The sequence below is a fragment of the Callionymus lyra genome, chromosome 17 (genome assembly GCF_982586985.1).
Source record: "Callionymus lyra chromosome 17, fCalLyr1.hap1.1, whole genome shotgun sequence".
Lineage (NCBI taxonomy): Eukaryota > Metazoa > Chordata > Actinopteri > Syngnathiformes > Callionymidae > Callionymus > Callionymus lyra.
In genome coordinates, this window is record NC_141834.1 from 528,606 (window position 1) to 547,841 (window position 19,236).

Consider the following 19,236-nt stretch of genomic DNA (forward strand, 5'->3'; position numbering starts at 1 on the left):
TGGTGAGCAGTAGCACATAACCTTTTGTCAATGCCGAGTGAAAAAATACTGCCATTTTGCGGAAAATGAGGCCTTATATAGGGGGGACGGTACTGCCCCTGCTGGGTGGCGAGCGCATTAACTTTTCTCAGCAGGTGGAAAGAGCAACCCATAGCGACAGCCTGTAGAGGGCAGAGCTCCACAATGTAGAACTGTCAAGTAAAGAAGATGTGCTGCAAAAAACAGATTGTAAGGGAATAAAGGTAAAAAATAAGCAGTGTTATGCGACATGAGCGGTGGGAGGGGCATCTTAAAAAAAGATTTGAAAGTGATCATGAATTTTATTAAGTTACAATAAGAACTGTTTATTCATTTGATTGGAGTGCTGATCAAAAGGAAGAAGAAACTCCTTCAGGCTTAACAGGGCAACAATTATAAAAAAAAAAAAGTATCTTATTATGTGGTTCTGTAAAGATGTAAGGACGTCACCAACCACCCTCTCTCGGCATGTGAGTCATGTTGTGTCTCATACATGATTCTACATTGAATTAAAGTTTGTAGAAGAGGTGATTTAGTTGAAGTGAATTAATGAAAGAATGATAATGATTTATTTACGGCTTTGTCTTAAGCACTTGAACCCTCGACATATTACATTAAAACTGAGATAATTCACAGGTTTGCGCTGAGGACATAGAGAATCTGGAAAAGAACAACATCCGCTTCACTGAGAAGACGAGAGTCAATTTAGTGTTCAGTCTGAAGAGTTCACTCTTGTATCACAGGCTTGGCCAAGTTGGCTCGCACCCGAGCTTGATCCACAGCGTCCAGCATGTTCTTGCTGTCCATAGCAAGAGTGTGAGATGCGGCCAGCATTTGTTTCTTGCACTCCTCTTTCAGGGAAGTGATGGCATTCTGTTGGGCCAGTCTCATCTTGCTGATCAGCTCGGCCATGTCGTTGTTCAGGAGCTTTTGGGTTCCCTCGATCTATAGGAGACAGACAGGAAGTGACTTTTGATGGCTTTAAAGATTAAAAAATGTGCTGACGAGGCCTTAAAAGTTACTGTACCTCTGTCTTGACTGACTCATGTAAGGTTGGAAGTATATCATCCACACTGCGGATCAGGTCCCGCAGAGCCAGGCCCACTGACTGAGGGCGGAGAAATCATTTGAATTACTTTAACCTGGAATATCTCTACTTTTGGGAGGAAAAATCAGAACGCCTACTTTGACAATTGTGATGTACTGGTCTGGCTGCATATCGGGGATGGCATTCTTTAGTTCCACAACCACTTTGACCAGGTCCATGACATACTGGTACACTTTGTCATCGGAGCGGTCTAGCTCAGCAGTCGGCGCAGGCTGACGGAGAAAAACTCACTATTTAGTCGTTGAAATCATATTCAGTCACTCAATAACTCTGACTTTCTTCCAAGTGTTTTTTTGTTTTTGTCAGTTGAGGCTGATGACCTACGGGGCTTTTGTTCTAATTATACATATTCTTTATTTGTCATAACATAGATGAACATCTCATAATAAGAGAATAATTTAGAGTTTGGGGTGAAGCCAAACTGAGTGAAAGAATAACCCAATTTTAGAAATAATTCAAATTAATTATGGTGAGATATATATCTATATATCTATAGATATATAGATATATATATATAATCTCTCAAAAGTCAACACTGACTTTGAGGCTGCTTATCTCCAGTGGCTGGTTATTTATTTACTAAAGAAAATGTATTTTAAGAAAACATAACACATATACATATTTTTAAATAGACAGATACTTTATTAGTAATCCTCTTTTATGCATACTATACTGTAACTTTTGATATCTTATCTGTTGGCAAGATTACTTTACGTAATTCACATTAATGCTTGTGTGTGCACAGAGAAGTTTAAGACTTATTATTTACCTGTGCTGTAAGTCGAGGAGGCTTCACCGGTGGAGCTGGAGAATAAAGACAAAACTCTATTTTAAACAAAACCTTGCAAGGTGAAAAAAAAATAGCCTGATCAACTAAAGATAACAATGAAAAAGAAAACAATCTACAACTTAACAAAAACTACACAAACTTATCATCAAATATATTATTGATGATGATTTAGTACTCACCATTTTCGCTATCGAATTCGTTGGACTAAAAACAAAGACAAGCAAAACATAAGGAAGGTTATTAAGTTCTGTACTGGACAATGGCTCTATCTAGTGGCCAACTATGGAATTGCATTACAAATAAACTGATACAAATAGTGATTTCAGTACAGGATTAACACTATTACAGTATTCACACGAGCATGCGCACTGGCGCCCTCAGGCATGCGCACTGGCCCCTCTAACTCTGTCAGCAACGAGGCAGAAACAATCGATCACTTTTCAGATTTCATTACAGTACTGACAAACTTTTAGGAAAACGTTGTTTTATAGTGTTGGGCAACCGTGAAATTTAAATTATTACAAAACACAACTTTATAAGCGATTTGAAGATACAAGAAACTACTTTTTCTTAAAGAAATGATTGTGACAATGAGTAATGTTTTGTTTCCACTGTGTGTTGTTGTTGGTGTACAGTATGTGTGGAGTCTTGTTAGATAAACAATATTGTGTTTAATTATAAAATATGTGACACTAACTAAACCAACCTTTGAATCATTACAAACAAAACAATGACCTTCATATAAAATGTTTTATGACGTGTGGGAGATCGCTGACACTACAGGTTTCTTCTAGTGATCAAGAATAGTTTCATTTTTTCCTAATAGTTTTAGAAAATCCCGATTTAAATTATTTAAATCACCAGAATTTAAGGTTAAAAACTGAAGGTTTAATTACATTTCTGCAGTACTCATCTTTATACTTCCATTTATTCACAGTAAATAATAATAAGATAAGACAAGAAGGAAATCTATTTATTCATATGAAATAAATGTTGTTTGTTGAACAATTTAAGAATCAATTTAAGAGGAATGATGATATTTTGACATTAATCATTACGAATTATTGTTGTATGAATAATTAAATAAAATCAAATTTCCAGTGAAAATGTTATCATACAGCTACTGGTTCAGTAAATATTTTTGTCATATTTTCAATTGCTTTGCGCAAAGTTGTGTTTTGTAAATGAATAATCTTGCACAAAACAGTCACTGATCACTATAAAACATTACACGTTTTTTCAATAAAGTTATATTTTTGAACATGATACGTCACATCCGTCAAAACATCGTCACTTTATGTTTGTGAATACTGTAATGTGATCCAAACAATTATCGATTGTTGCTGTATGTGAGTTAGAGAGTCCAGTGCGCATGTGTATGGGTGGCAGGTGATACTGTAAATGTGTTAATCCTGTACTGACATGGTTACCGTCAGTCGGTATCATAAATTTAACTTCCATTTTCTTTTATACACGGTAATAAAGAGGTGGTTAGATTCGTTTTCAGTTTGAACAGAACTATTTATAAAAATAGAGACTTTCATCGAGTGTTTTTTTTTAGTTTGTATAAACACTCACCAGAGGGCTGGTGGTTTCTTCTGGCCCCATGGGGTCCTGCAAAAGAACAGGCAGGTTCATTTCATAGCATATGGATATGGATCCTCTGTTTGGAACTGTGGCCAGTGGCACATTCAACATAAAACTAGCGGATCGGGCGACACTTTTTACAGATGACCCCTCTGCTTTTGTGGGACACAGAGCCAGAGAGAGGGGACGGGCTAAAGCTAAGGATCTTCTCTTTCCCACCAGGAATCTCTCTTCTTTCTCCAGCCACTTCTCATCCTCCTTCATCTGCTCCTTCTGCATGCGGAGGGTGTCCTGCATGTGATGGCGTTCTTGCTGCCACAGCTTTTGGGCGTCTTCTCGACTGGTGGCGTCCGCTCGCATGAACTCACTCTCCTGCTGGCAAAAGCTCACATGTCAATTGTTTAATTTGTGTGTGAGTTCTTGATTGAATTTACCCCCATGCTGCGCCGTCTTGGTGAGCGGACAGGCAAGGTGAGCGTGTTCATGGAGTCGACAGGAGACTGGTATTCACTGGGACTGGCTAAGTCAGGAGAGCTGGCACACAGGGCCTCATTCAGCTGCACAAACACAAACATAAATCAAAGTTCTAGCTTTACCAGGAGGAAACAAAAGCCTTTATGTGTACCTGGATGTGCAAACCAATAGTGAATGCGTTCCCAAAGCGGCCTGGTTTCATCCTGGATGGCTACAAAAGAAACACAAAATAGCAGATTTTAATCATTTCTTGCGATTTGTAGTTATTTCACGAGGAAACACACCTTGGGAGGAGGCTCATCAAACTTAAACTTAGGTTCAAAATATTTTGTGGAGCGCGTTCTTTCTCTCAGCCCTCGCCCACGCTCCTCCTCCTCCTCTTTCTCCATCTTGTGGACATCACTGGAATGATCAAGAGTCAGTCGTTAACCATTATCTAAAAACAGACATGGGCACATTTTTCATGAGGCCCTAATTATGTCAGAGTAGAACTAATCTGCGTAAGAAAATGTAGAAAGTCACAGCAACAATTATATTTTGTATTATTGTATTAACTCACTGTTATACAACTTGTGAAGTTCTTTGTTAAGGACAGTTTGTCAGTGAATATTGAGATCATTTAGAAAAACAGCTTTTTTTTTTACTCACAACAGTCACAGTATTTAATGTGGCCCCAGGGGAGATGGAACTGCCAAACCTTGATCTAAAAGGTTATAATGTTTATACCATGACCACAAATAAGATCTAGGGCAAGGTTATGCTGGCACCTATGCAAGAAACATCTCATGGATGCACTGGCATGCCTCCTCAGTGATGTATCCTGGGATCATCGGGTCTCACGACATCATATACCCTCATCCAGACGACCTAGCCGGCGTTGACCAAGTCCTGACTTGCTTCCCAGGAGCAGACCACGGATCAGCCCCTCTTAATCCAAAGCCACTTTGTGTTATTTTTTCTACGGCTTCGCTTGCAAATTGAATGGCCCTCTTCTTGGCCGCCTCTGTCACACCCACACGTCTAAGGACTTGGACAACAATGAATATCCTGCAAAACCCATAGAGTCAACTTCTATAGGCTTATAGAACATTTTCAGCCTCTCTCCCTGTACGTTTCCTCTAATTGGAATCCTCAATAAACTCTTCCCAGTGATCCGTAAGATCCAGCATGATGAGATGTCTTGAAGCCTTAGAGGTAACTATCATGTCTGGGCAGAGCCTTGCAATATGTTGGGGGAACCTCAGCTGTTTTCACAGGTCGACCTGCAGCTGCCAGTCAGAGGCTTTGTGGTGGAGGCCTGTTGTTAAGTGTGAGCATGCCTGAGGTTTCTCTCCAGCTTTGTTGAAGGAGACTACCTTCTTTGGAGCATGATGGTGTTCTTCTGGTTTAAATGGGCTGAGTCTACGTTCTCAGAAAGTTCCTAAAGCACCTGGTCGTGGCACCAACGAAAGCGACCATCAGCCAAAGCCCTGGGGCAGCTGCTGAGGAGATGTTCTAAAGAGCCTCTTCCAGAGCAGAAAGGCAAGGTGTCTCACTCTTCAGACAGCTTGCACCGTGAAACCAACCAGATGTAAATGTTACTGCAAGATGTTTGCCCAGCTGATCTGTACTCTGCCACCTTGTCCACGCTCCCTGTTGCCGAAGTCCCACAGCCCTGCTCAGTAGCTCTTCCTCCACACCTGCTTGAAACTCTTCCTGGAGTAGATGTTCTGCCAACTTCTTCCTGTCCTCACCTCAATGATAAGACCTGGCAGTCTCTGGAGTCCCTGTACTGTAGGACATCTCTGGTGTGTACCACCATGAATCCTTCAGTGTGGCCACTGAAAGGCAGCTGCAGGAAGTTACTCGTCACATACAGTCCCGTACTGGGAAGACTACGTGGCAGCCCCAGACACTTCAGAAGAAACCTGCTGATCTTCCTTTCTAGGGACTCCACCGTTGTCATATGGAATGCAGAGACCAACAGGGGCCACAGAACTCGGGGCAGGATAGAGTGCTGGTAGATCCAGGCTTTAAATCTACCAGGCAGACCGGACTTTCTAAGCTCATTGATGGATTTCTGGCAGAGACTTTCAGGCTAGAGTCAAAGAGCTTTGTCAAACTATCGACAGGTTTCCCTGTGATGGTTGGGATGACAGTTCCTGAGACGAAAAACTGAACTTTTCAATCACTTTCCTCTTCTTCAGCACCATGGACCTTGACTTGTAGGGCTTTAAATCCTTGCCTAGGTGATGAGTCTCTACTTTTAATATTTTATTTATATTATTGTATTTTATTTAATACAAATACCTTATATTTAAAGGTAGAGTACAGGAAGATATATCAATTATAATCCCCTTCTCACCCTAACGGAAAACAACGAATAAGAAATTAAAGTAATTATCGTTTATTTTTTATCTACTTTTAGTGTTTAAAATACTATAGATTTTTTGCTTAAATTCATTTTTTGACACCAGCCAAAATAGGAAAGCGATATGTAATATTATTTTCATTGACATGACAGAAAACTGAAATATAATTAAGACAACTTTGAACCAATTAAGAAGAATAAACCCTGGAACTTTACCTGATCTTGATCACCAGCTCCGTGAACGTAGGTCTCTCTCTGGGGTCATAGGACCAGCAGCGGGTCATCAGTGAGTACAGAGCTGGGGGGCAGTTTTCAGGCTTGGGGAGTCGGATGCCTTGCTCCAACTGGTTTATGACATCTCGGTTCTCGAGCCAAAAAAATGGCTGTTGACCACGACTCATGATCTCCCACATGCAAACAGCTGTGGATGAATTACATGTTAATCATTTGTTTCTTGTTGCTTAGTCCTGTTGCAGGGTTCTCTGAGTAGAGCAGGGGTCACCAGTGATGTTCCCACCGGTGCCCGCAAGGACCACTTAAAGGGCCAGTGAGACATGGCAATGGTTGTATCTTCTGTACTTTTTGAATCACTGTCTGACATTAATGCATATTTTACAGCAAATGACTATATTAAAAAAAAGAATAGTCAAAATTAAACTTCTTTATGCATAAAACAAACAAACTAGGAACTTTTTAATCAAACAACCTGGTAGTCCTTTAAACTATTAAACATCCATGAAGAAGTGCTCCGTTACTTAAATGTTGGGGACCTTGCTATAAACTCTTAACATCTAACAGCATCTTACAACATATAATTTACACATTCCTATGGATTAGTAAAGTATCTATCTAAAAAATGGCTAAATTGATCGATATACATTGTCATCGAGTGGCGATTGTAGATTTCTGAAATGTTTTTATTATTAATGACTCGTTTCTTGGTTGGTGGATCCACTTTTTTTGCCATTTCTTCTGTTTCCTGCCATGTCGCTAAAGTATATATAGATAGTGAGCCCAACATATAAATGAAAATGTTTTTTGTTTTTTTATTCAATCATTTTAACCATGTTTCTTTCAATATCAGGTAAGGCCTTACATGTGATAATGTGCTTTTCCTATTGTTGTTCTCCTAGTGTCATTTTGTCCACTAAATAAAATTTCAAGGCTTTTTATTTCTTCTACATACCAACCTATTACGGTTTTGGCTATTAAAAAGCGACTTCCTTATTTTACCTTTTTCATTTTTAATCTTGCATCAAAAATGTCAGGTACACAACAAATAAACGTGGCAATAATCAAAGATAAATAAAAATTAGGTGTAGTTGCCAATTTGTTCATTCAATTTAAAGTCAAATCAACAATGTAGTTTGAAGACATACACCAAAAACATATTTTTATATAAATACTACACTCACCAAACATCCAGACATCACTTGCTGAGGTGAAACGACGGAAGTTAATGGACTCTGGTGCCATCCACTTGATGGGCAGTCGAGTGACAGAGGCTACGAATAACAGAAAACTTGACTATAACAGTTTATTTTAGGACACTGGCAACATTTTTTTAGTACTGTTTCCAATTTAAGCTGTTAAAATCCACTCGTCTTCTTTACCTTTGTAGTATTCTTCATCCTCAATGTATCTTGAAAGACCGAAGTCTCCCAGCTTCACACAGTCTGGACTGGCTACTAACACATTACGAACTGCAATATCTCTGTCGGAAATAGAAAGGAAGGAATTGTAATACGAAAATTTTGGGTGAAACATTGAGCATACATGAATATAAGCAACACAAACTAGATTTTAAAAAATATATATATTTGCACATTTCTAGGCCATACCGGACTATAAGAGTGTTGTTACGTTGTAACAGGAGATATGGACATATAAAAGATGGTACACAGAACATTTTGAAAAACTATAAATAATGCTTTCTTAGACCAGAACACTAACATGACTAGATTAAAAAAAAGTTTACCTGAACCCTCTTTGACAAGTCGGAACGATACCTCTTTACATTTAATTTCTATTAAGTCAATACTTTTGTGCAACATTTCTAATTCCTTTTTCATTAACCTGATTGATCAACTTCAACTTGCATAATATGTTTTTCTACCTTACTTGCTCTTGGGCTTCTTGCTAGAGCGCCTCCTAAAGACCATCAACACTGTCAATAAATAGATAAGGATTGGATTTGTTTCCTCCAACCCAATGGACATTTATAGTATTGCACTGTTGTTTGGACTCCTGTTTGTTTTGTAAATTGTGAATTGTATTTCTTTATTTCACCATCTGTCTTGTGGATTTCCTTACAATCCTGGTTCTCCTTGTTAATGTGACAATGAGAGTAGAAATAATATTCAAAAACTAAATACGAACAAGAAAATGTATGTTTTATTTACCTGTGAACCATGTTTACACCTTCGAGGTAGACCAGAGCTTTGCAGATCTGCAGACTGAACAGCACCAGAGTTGTGTTGGTCAACAACTCGCTGTTCTGGGTCAGATAGTTCCCGAGCTGCAAGGATGTCAATCGTCTTTTTGATATAATGATTTCCACTTATGATCAATTCAATGTAAGGATCAGTCTGATCTTAACTGCTTCTGACCTCTCCGTGCTGGTAGAGCTCCATGACGATCCACACCGGATCGTCCTCGATGATTCCGATGAGCTTCACGATGTGAGGGTGATCCAGGTTTTTCATGATCACTGTGGTGTCACACACAAACACAACGTTCCCTCTCAGTGTGACAAGTATGTTTGCTTGATGTGTACTACCTGCTTCACTCATGAACTTCTCCATCACATCCGGCGAATAGTCTTTGCATGTCTTAACCGCCACGTTGACTCTCTCACCATTCTGTCCAAAAATAGATCACAATTTTTTAAATAAACTACTGGTTATGTGACTTTCAGAAGACTTACAGAGTGTTTGTACACGCCGTCGTAGACTTCTCCAAAAAATCCAGCTCCAAGGATACTTCCCAGCTCAATGTCATTCCGGTCAATGCCGTATTTCACTACTGCAGAGTGAGAGTGACATGAGTACTGATGACGTTTTGTTAAAATAATGTTTAGGGATGTCAACAAACCTGATGTTGGTCTCTCATCTATCTCACAATAGATATCTGACCCTGAAAGTGATATTAGAAATTAAAAAAAGACATGTTGAGAAAGAGATCAAACTGTGCATCGAGCTCACCCATGCTGTGTCGGAGAGAGCCGGAGTCTCTGCTGCAGAACAGAAAAACAACAATGTCAGCACTTATTTCATCTTCATAATGTAGTGTAGAACTGTGGACATACTTTATATTGATGTTTTAGCAACAACGGAAACATTTTTAGTGGTATTGTATAGTGAAGTATATCAGTGGCATCAAAATATTAAATGGTTAAATTTTACCTTTCAAATGTTGAAAGTTGATTTTTTTTTCTATTAGAGTGATATACATTAAATAATATTTTACATGTTTTTTTATAAACAGATAGAGAGATTTATATATTTTAATTCAATTCCAATTATAGAAATATACATTTTAAACTCAAATGTATTCATTTGTAGATGTTTAAGTTCAATATTGTCTGGTGGCATATTATACCAACATTCTTATATTGAACATAAAAGGCTACGAAAAAAAAAAAAAAAAAATCTATCGAATATCTAACTCTATGAGTAACAATAATACATACATTTTGAAATATTTTTAATTGAGTTATAAAAAACAACAACTACCTTTTCAATATATAAATGATTGAATATAATTATTGAAAAGGAAAACTACAATGATTGTAAAAGAGAACAATTTACAATTTCTAAATTCAACAAATACAATGATATACTTTTATAGTATTGCACTGAATATGTGAAGAAGAGGAATGAGAAAGTTTTCCTAACCACCTTTTTTATAAAAATAATAGTGTGTTTACTCGCCTACTAGGTATTTCAGGTAATGAAGATCGTGCCGGTGCATCTGGAAAAACACAATAGATTCACCCAGTTTATCATTTCACTTTCATTTGAGATCTAAGAAGCTCAATCTTCTGACAGATTCTCACCCTTGTTTGCTCTGTAGATGACAGACTCGTCCGTGTTTTTCTCAAGACGACAGTATCCGTCTATCAGGTCCATCATGTTCTCTGCTGTCGGGACTGTAGCCACATTGATGGACAGACGCTGTGGGACGAGAACAGTCAGTAACTACAGAGATTACATCAGTCGATCATGATCTTGTCCCGAACGACACCTGTTTGGCTCCTTCCACGTCCAGGTTGATGAAGGCTTTGCCGTTGCTCTGAGGTAAACACTGAATTCTCTTGATTTGCTTGAAGTCAGCCATGAACACAGGCTAAAGGGAGCAGAGACATTTTTTGGGACATTATTATTAGTATTGCAAATAAAAACATGAATAAGTAAAACATAGAGATGGAAAAGAACGAGGTATAAACCAATAAATATTTAAGTTAAAAGGAAAATAAATTTCCACTATTAATTTAAAAAGTAAATATTTAATATGATAATAAAAACACATAACAAAGATGAAAAGTTACATATAATAAATATTTTAATACAGAATTATTTAAAACTTCAATTAAATATAATAAAGTTCTACAATATAATAACTTGACAGGAAAAGGAAGTGTTTATACAAATACATTTGTAAAATTTAAATTGAGTATACAAGTGTAAAAAGTAGACTCAATTAATCAAAAGGGAAAATATCCTCAAATGTCACTAATACTTTATCTATCACCTTGCTTATTTGATTTGATTTTGTAAATTGTATTATTTTATTATCATTATTGATATTATTGTTTATTGATTTGTTTAGGGTATTATTTATTTATAATATTTTTTATCTAATTAATTTCTTACTATCTATACTGTTATATAATGCAGCATTTCACACAATGGCCTTCAGTGGCGCACGTTTGAATGAATCCACCTCTCAATAACTACTTTAAGGTTCTTTATGCACCACAGGGATCTGACCGTGTACTGTTATAGGTCAATAAGACGTTTATCATCAAATGAACATCAGTGCATTATATAAAAATATCACTCCCACTAGTCTGTGTGGTTTCCATGGCAACGACACACACGCTCTGCATTGTCCCCCAAAACACACACACACACACAAGCACCACTATTGATCTCATAAAGTGCAACATTATTAAGAAAAAAATGCATTTACTCAAGTAGTTCATGGAGGAAATAAATAAATCATTTGAAACTCGTGAAAGACTCGTCTCCGAGTTAGCATAACTTTCTTAACAACGTCCAGCTTTTCTTGAAAATGGCTTTGCAAGTATATCCACGACCAGATCAAGCTCTTCAGCCATTGTGTTGAAAAACAAACGGTTTAATTAACTCAAATCATCATTTAAGCTCCATGTGACAATCCAAATAGAGGACATGACCGTGTTGCCAACTCGAATCTGATTTGTTAACACAATCCTTCGACTGCTGTTGATTTCAATGGACAAGGGCTGTCTCTGAAACGACTGAAGGCCTCGGGTAACCCATGAACGGCTGCTCAAATAGTATTTGATGAAGCTCTAACATAAACGTACAATACTGGAAGCAGTGCGCAACTTGCGCAAGCAAGAGGAAAGAAATGAAATGAAGAGAAAAGACTATAAGGAATGATTTAATACATATTTATGAAAAATATACAATAAAAAAAAACTAATTAATTTTTTTTTAATTACTTACCGCTGAATTTTTCTGCGTCCGCTGTCGAATCCCTCTTCCACCAATGACCAGTTCCACCGCCAGACTCCAACCTTGCTGCAGGTGAACGGCAGGATCAGACGCATGATTCCCTTCGGTCAGCAGTTTATTTCACGAAACAAGCTCCTCACCACTAGCTCACATGGAAAGGCCTCTTCTTCGTAACTGACCACCTCCCTGAGAGCTTCGAAGAACTTGATCATGCAGTCGTCTTCTTTCATCGTGGCGTACTGCTGGAATGTTTGCTGGATCAGCTTCCGGAGCTGCTTAGACTAGAGAACAACAACCATCTAAATTGAAGCAGGGGTGCTCAAAATTGTTTTCAAAGAGAATTCGAGCAGGGGCCAAATGAGAACCATGACATCTTACCAAGAGTTTCCTCATCCAGATGTTCCAAAATTTAATCCTACAAGCAACAACTCATTCTACACAGGCCGAACTACACTCACTTTGTGTCCTATTTAAATGTCACACAAGTTCCCTCTGAGTGAAATGGAAAGTTTAACAATAAAATCAAGTAAACTCTCTGGTTGAATAATACAGTTTATAATGGACCTCATGGCCACGTGAAACCTGCTCAAGGGGCCGCAAATGGCCCCCTCTGGACATGCCTGGCTTAAAGGGAAACCTTAACACCTTAAACAGTATCAGTAAATATAACCTTAATTCACAACTATTATTTATACTATATATATTTACAAGAACTCTGTAACCTTTATAAAGCCACATCTATCAAACTAAAACAAACTGTTTTACATGACAGATTGGGTCATTTCCGCTTTTATTTTAGTATTATTCTAAAGTGTGTATGAAGAAACAAAGCAACAAAAGTGACGTACCTTCATGCTGTTGATGAGCTGTTGTGGGAAGAACAGGTCAAGTCCCACCTCTTTCCTTCACGAGGGAAAACATAGACGTGTTAAGGACACACTTTATAGGATTAAAACAATAAAAAAAAAGTGGCCAGTAAAAACAGTTTAAGGGGTAGGCCAAATCAAATGGGCTGTATATTTTCTTGCTTTTCATTGTCTTCCCAGTAAATCAGAATTAAAATGTATTTATATTAATTATAGTTATCAAAGAATTATAGAAATAAATAATACAATTATTATGCGTGCAAATACTGAAAGGTTATATCAATTGATTACATTAACCTTAATTCACTTTCACTGCAATTTCCCAATTTTAATCATGCTTATTTTATGATAAAACATTTTATTATTTGTTTTATTTAAAGTGTGATTTTACTGTTCCTGTCTGTAAAGTGTCATTGAGGATCCCTTAAGGCCCCCTTAAATACTACAAGTTTATTGTTATTATTACTTTTATCATTATTATTGTTTTTATATGTGTCATTATCACTGCTAATTGAAATAGAAGCGGGGAACAGTGTCCACTCGAGGTCCACGCCTACTGTTCCACTTTAATAAACATGTGACATATGATATAAGAAACATTTTCAACTTGATATTTAAATATTAAATATATAAATAAATATTTATTATTTAACTTACTCTAAAAGCTCGAAATTGGACTTCTTCTCCAGGCCTTTGGCGTTCATGTCCTTGTAGAATCGTCTGAAAATGTTGGAGGAGTAACAGTTGAAGCTGTGTGATTCACGACTAAGATCGAGATAAAAGTAACCTGTAATTGAGAGACAATGTGAACAATGGTGACTCACCGTATCTCCAAGCAGCCGAGCTGTAGTGCCATTCCATCACTGACCGTGCTGGCGTGATACTGCATATAATCGCTCCTCACCTGCAGCAACAGGGGTTTGATTTAGGAAATGTAATTTATATTCTACGTATTATCTTTAAATTAGTTAAGAGGGTTTTTAAACTTTCATATTTAACACTCAAAAACATATAAGCCTTTTCATTGATAATTAAATTATTATTAATAACTCCTAGATTTACGTTTTCTTTACATTTTCTTTTTTTTGTAAATTAAGGTCAAAGTTAACAACAAAAATACATCTTGTTTATTTCTAATTAGAATAAAAACATGTTTCAAAAAATGATGATGAGAAGTAAAACATAAAAATCAAGAAAATATTGTAGAAAATGGGGTGCATCTGTACCTGTTGGTAAAAATACACTAAAGTTGACCGATCATCTTTAAATTTTTCCAGGAAGTTGACAGGAACATATCGGATTCTGAGGTCATACCTGTGATCAAACATCAAACAGTATTATATACATATATATATATATATATATATATATATATATATATATATTTCAATCAAACACATGATATGTCAGCAATTGGATCCCAGTTCATTCTTGACCTCCATTCAGCCTCTACATGATGGCTCTCGTAGCGTTGCTCCACTTCTCCCACAGTCAGGTCCGGATGGAGCCAGTGAAGTTCCTCTGATTTCAGGTGCTTCAACAATATTCCATAACAGCCTACGTGCTCAACGTTTGGTCCCAGGCGACCGCTGATGAGAATTGAACGAATGATTGCCTGAAGAGAATAAATGTCGATTTTGGTAGGTCATCCACAGACTTGCAAGTTAACAAGTCATTTATAATATTTTAAGTACAAACACAGGTTAGGGTGAATAATATTTCTGGAGCTTATAATACAAGTAAACATCTTTAAAACACGGAATCATTCTGTTGCATTTAAAATGATAGACAATAATCTCTAATTTAAATTGATCAAAACCAAAAGTTATCAATCAGATTAAATTAGGAGAACATTTTTGAAATGTATGATAAGTAGCAAGAATGCATGAAAAAGTAAATTTAGAAAATATTATATGAGGAAAAACTAATATGTGAAGGGAAATCATTAAATGGAAAAAAAAAACGTTTGATGGCAAATGTTTATAATATAAATTAAAATATATGTTGTGTTATTAAAACATTTCGAGGAAATATGATAAATTCATTGTTATAAAAAAACACTACAAAAGAAAAAACAAAAGACAAAAATAAAATACATGTGATTGTTGGCCTGTTTGTTTATACACAGCGCTCTAAATTCTATCTGTGCTGTCGAAGGTGAATGAAGGAATCTTGAGCTCATTTATCGTTGAAAAGGTGTCTTAAAAAAATATATATAGATATAAGATGAACTTGGGTCCATCTAATATTATATTTTGATGCAAGTCAAGTTTTTTAAGTACTATAAATAGAATGGATAAACTTTATTGATCCCTCTATAGATCTCCTTCGCGAAATTGTTAAATCAAAATTTTTAATAAAAAACAGAAAGTTATTGATCGATGCTGCAGAGCTGGAGAGGCTGCCGTTCTTGTCGGCACCCCGTGACAATATCTTACAATGCTATTTTTTATAGTACTTTAACAGACTCTAAATTCAATATATACGTACATATGTAGTGTATACAGATTTAAAGTAAAAGATGAGATAATGAAGAAAATAAATAATTAAATGCATGTTACAGGTTAAACTTCTGCTCTTAGCCAAAATGGCAAAATGTATATTTACAAAGAACCTTTATTGTGTGATTTACAACCAATGAACCGCTTTAAATACAATCTGACATTTTTGATCATTTCCAGAGCTGATGAATCGGACCAACCTAACATTTATGGTCTCTAGTAACTTGGCACAACTTACCCTGATCTGCCAGGAGCTGTCACACTTGACAAGCTTGAAGTTCTTTCCCAGGTTATTGTTGGTGCAGAAGCAGACTTTGAGGATCTTCACCACCCCTCCATCTGTGCTGAAGGGCGACGTCGGGCCAGAGTCTGTACCGCTGCTCCTCGGACTGGGCACCTTCCAGCCCAGGGTGTCGCCGGACATCACCTCGTACATCTTTGCAGTTTTGTCACATGTACGTCATCCTGTCACGTTTAAGAAACAGCCAGGATAAGTAATAGCAAGATTTAGTGTGACCCCCTCCTCACTCATTTCTTCTCTCTTTCATCCTTTAGCACATCCATGAAACTCATCGATTGTCTACCTCATCTTCTTTTACCCTCTGCTTGAACCGACAGTTACTTTTAACACCTGGAAAAAACATTACAACAGGCATCTTTTGCTTAAATCCTCTTTATTGTTACATTAAACCTGAGAGTAAAAGAATATCTGGTTTGAGTACCACTTCATGAAAATCGGTAAAGATGATTTGAAATTTGTTGTTTGCATTATTCAAAAATCCTAACTGCAAATCTAAGTATGTAACATCTGTGAAGTAAAAATTATTTCAGGAGACTATATTTTGAAGTTCATCAAAACAATGCCAAAAGTCTGCATAGCAGTCATCGGAGAAAAAGGTGCTACTTTGAAGAAAAGTATCTATTACAAGTTTTCATTTATTTTACACCTCTTTTATTACATAAATTCACATTTGTTCATTTAGAGTTGCATTCAGTGAGAATCTACTATGTAAATAATCATCAACACAAGGAAAATAACTGAGACGTTTCATTGACTTTAGAAGCGACTGCATTAGTGGTTCAAAGCAAATGTGTCACCGAACAATAAGCTACGTAGCAAAGTGTTGAGTCAGAACATTGATAACCTCTGTTTCCATTCCATATAGTGAAGACAAGCCACGTGCATGTCTAAGTATACACATAAAAACGGGTGCTGAGAGGGATGTTGGTCTAGAAAACGGTGTCCTCTAAACACTATCAAGGAATGTTATGTAAAAAAAAGGATTCGACTGATTAAGTAACATCTAATGCTGAAAGAATTAAGTTATTGAATCAATGGATTTCTCCAGACTCGGCATTTCTCAACATTTTTCAAAGTAGTGCACGACACTATAAACAGTTTGCTCCAGGCTCTTTTGCTCAACATATCTTCACAAGTACAAGTTCAACTACTGGCATCTTTTGTGACTTACTGGTTTTTACTGCGAGCACATGTTTTAGCTGAGATTGAGCACCAATGCCGTCAGTCTGCTGAGAAAACTCTTCCTCTAGGGCGGTGAAGCCGCTTGTGTTTTGATAACCCGAGGCCACGAATTCCCAAGCGAGTGGGCGTGGGCAAATATATTTGTAACGACATGGAGTACCGAGCCTGGAAGTATTGCACCATCACCTGGGCGTACACAGAGACAAGCATCGTATAAGGAGTAAAGGACGTATAGTTCTTGGCTAGTATGAAAACAACATTAAAGGTCACGAGTAAAGAAACTAAGGGTTGATCTGCAACAATCTGATTAGAGATTGGAAATCAAACTTCATCTATCATCAAGTAAAAAGGTCAGCCAAAGTTTAAAGACATGTTTCGCCTTATATCATTTTTGAGGTTGAAGCATGAGATTACTAATACATTTTAATCATTTTATCATTTTTTGTAATATGTTTGTAATATAGGGCATACTAGTTTTAGTTTTTTACATGTCGATAAATAAATAAAAACTTTTCTTTTAAAACTAAGTTGTTGTTTCATTCAAGGTTTCTTGATGAACCAAAATGATATCTTTAACAAAAATAGCTTCACAACCCTATGTATACACAGACACATAAAGGTTGCTACGGTAACCAAGAGACTTACAGCTCAAGTAAAGCAAAACACTTTTGCAATATTATGACTTCACTCCCTTTGAATGTAAACATGGACAGAATAAAAACACCAGGGAGAGAACATAAACAGTTCTCATATTGTAGGTGATAATAATTCAACGCACAATGTTTTGAAACACTATACAATCCAGAAGCAGAAAAACATTTTTTTTAACTAGATTTTGTTTTAACAAGATGTGATGATCTGCTTTCTCTTATGCTCTAATCAGTTAAAAGAAAGATATGGCGATTTAAAAACTGAGAATATAACCGATGATGAAAGTGAGTTCGTTTAAAATAAATGTGTTTGTTCAAAAAAATAGTTTACATTTTTGGTGTTTCTACTTCATAAACACACATATTAGCACATGTATGGACTGTAAACTTGGTATTTATTTTCTTTCACATCTTCTGTGACATTGTTGTCTAATAAAATAATTTTAGAAAATAAGTGTATTTGACATGAGCCTTAATACTTTTTTTTATATAATATTGCATGGAAAAATAATTAGAAATTATTTATCTTTCGCTTCAAAAATCATTTTTAATTTGTTTTAATTATTTTATTTATCTTACATACTACCTCATATTTTGAATGGATTTGTTACTACACATTCATGAATCTACAGCATGTATTAAAAAATGATCTGGAAGATTTAAATCACTTAAATCAATATCAGTATTCAAGTTATTTCATATCTGCGTGTCAAGCAGTCCAAGCTTCAGTGCCTCTCTGAGGGTCTGCAGTACTGCCAGTATGACCCCCGGCGCTGGAATGTGGCTTCACCTGCACAGACTTGCTCAGTAGGAACAAAGTCCTCTCTCTGTCTTCTTCTCTAGGAGCGAGTGGCTGCCAAACTCTTTCACTTTAAAGCCAAATAATGACATTTCACATGTACTTGCTTTCAGATTGTATTTTCTACTGCAATTTCCTTTTTAAAGTTCTGTTTCTGTTACATTACACTCAGTTTCTGTTGAGAGAGAAGTCAGTATCTCCGGCCTGTTTGTTTATTCTCTAAACAGCACACATTTTCTCTTCTCACCTGAGCCACAGAAAGGCGGTTAAAATGACTATGAGGAACAAAATATTCTTACCTGGTTCTGGGATAAATTCCTTTGGCAGTGAAAGCGGAGAATTGAAGTCTAAGGCCTGACAGATCGGCCCGTCTGTCTCACTCCACCTATGTACGTTTGTGAGCATGAGACACTCCCTCACCTAGAGTCCAGATGGAGACAGACCCACTTCCTTATTTGTTAAACAAACACAGAGAAGAGAAGTCGAGAAATCACACTAAATACTAACACACTTGGACTCTGTAGACACAGGTTATGTTTGAGAATAATCACTGGATTATACACAAGCAGTATGTGAAGGTGTTTAAGACATTGTTTTGATTCCACATTTTCAAAATTATGATGAACAATAATAAAGCATATAAGAACTATATCTGAACTAAACAGAATCTTTTAATATTCAAATCTTTTTTTCACATTTGTAAAAGGCCATCTTGCATATATGTGGGTATATTTTTTAAACCATTAACAACAAATATATTAATGGTGTTTGCGATTTCTTTTATATATTTCTAAATATATGGAATTTCTTTAACTGCAAAAGTGGTATGCATTTTCCCCAAATTATTGATGCAATCATTATTTTAGAAAAAATATATAAAAAAATAT

General features: G+C 36.5%; 1 protein-coding gene across 4 annotated transcripts; it reads right to left on the reverse strand.

Annotated features, from left to right (window-relative positions):
• Positions 1 to 314: 314 nt before the first annotated feature.
• On the reverse strand, positions 315 to 18,749 carry ptk2bb (protein tyrosine kinase 2 beta, b). Of its 4 annotated transcripts, none has more exons than XM_087812550.1 (31): positions 18,649 to 18,749; positions 15,656 to 15,882; positions 14,353 to 14,531; positions 14,143 to 14,230; positions 13,741 to 13,820; positions 13,574 to 13,636; positions 12,899 to 12,953; positions 12,191 to 12,331; positions 12,042 to 12,116; positions 10,573 to 10,674; positions 10,385 to 10,502; positions 10,260 to 10,299; positions 9,531 to 9,562; positions 9,421 to 9,462; positions 9,254 to 9,351; positions 9,107 to 9,188; positions 8,937 to 9,037; positions 8,730 to 8,845; positions 7,941 to 8,041; positions 7,743 to 7,832; positions 6,544 to 6,748; positions 4,262 to 4,379; positions 4,129 to 4,188; positions 3,938 to 4,060; positions 3,723 to 3,875; positions 3,495 to 3,530; positions 2,096 to 2,120; positions 1,896 to 1,930; positions 1,204 to 1,338; positions 1,046 to 1,126; positions 315 to 963 (listed from the first exon to the last, which is right to left on the reverse strand). In XM_087812550.1, the coding sequence occupies exons 2-31, from the start codon at positions 15,851 to 15,853 to the stop codon at positions 745 to 747; spliced, it is 2,991 nt and encodes a 996-aa protein (XP_087668676.1). In that variant the 5' UTR covers positions 15,854 to 15,882; positions 18,649 to 18,749; the 3' UTR covers positions 315 to 744. The 4 variants fall into 4 exon arrangements, with proteins under 4 accessions (XP_087668676.1, XP_087668675.1, XP_087668674.1 ...); XM_087812549.1 differs by having other exon boundaries at positions 3,723 to 3,878; XM_087812548.1 differs by having other exon boundaries at positions 3,495 to 3,875.
• Between the last annotated feature and the right edge of the window lie 487 nt (positions 18,750 to 19,236).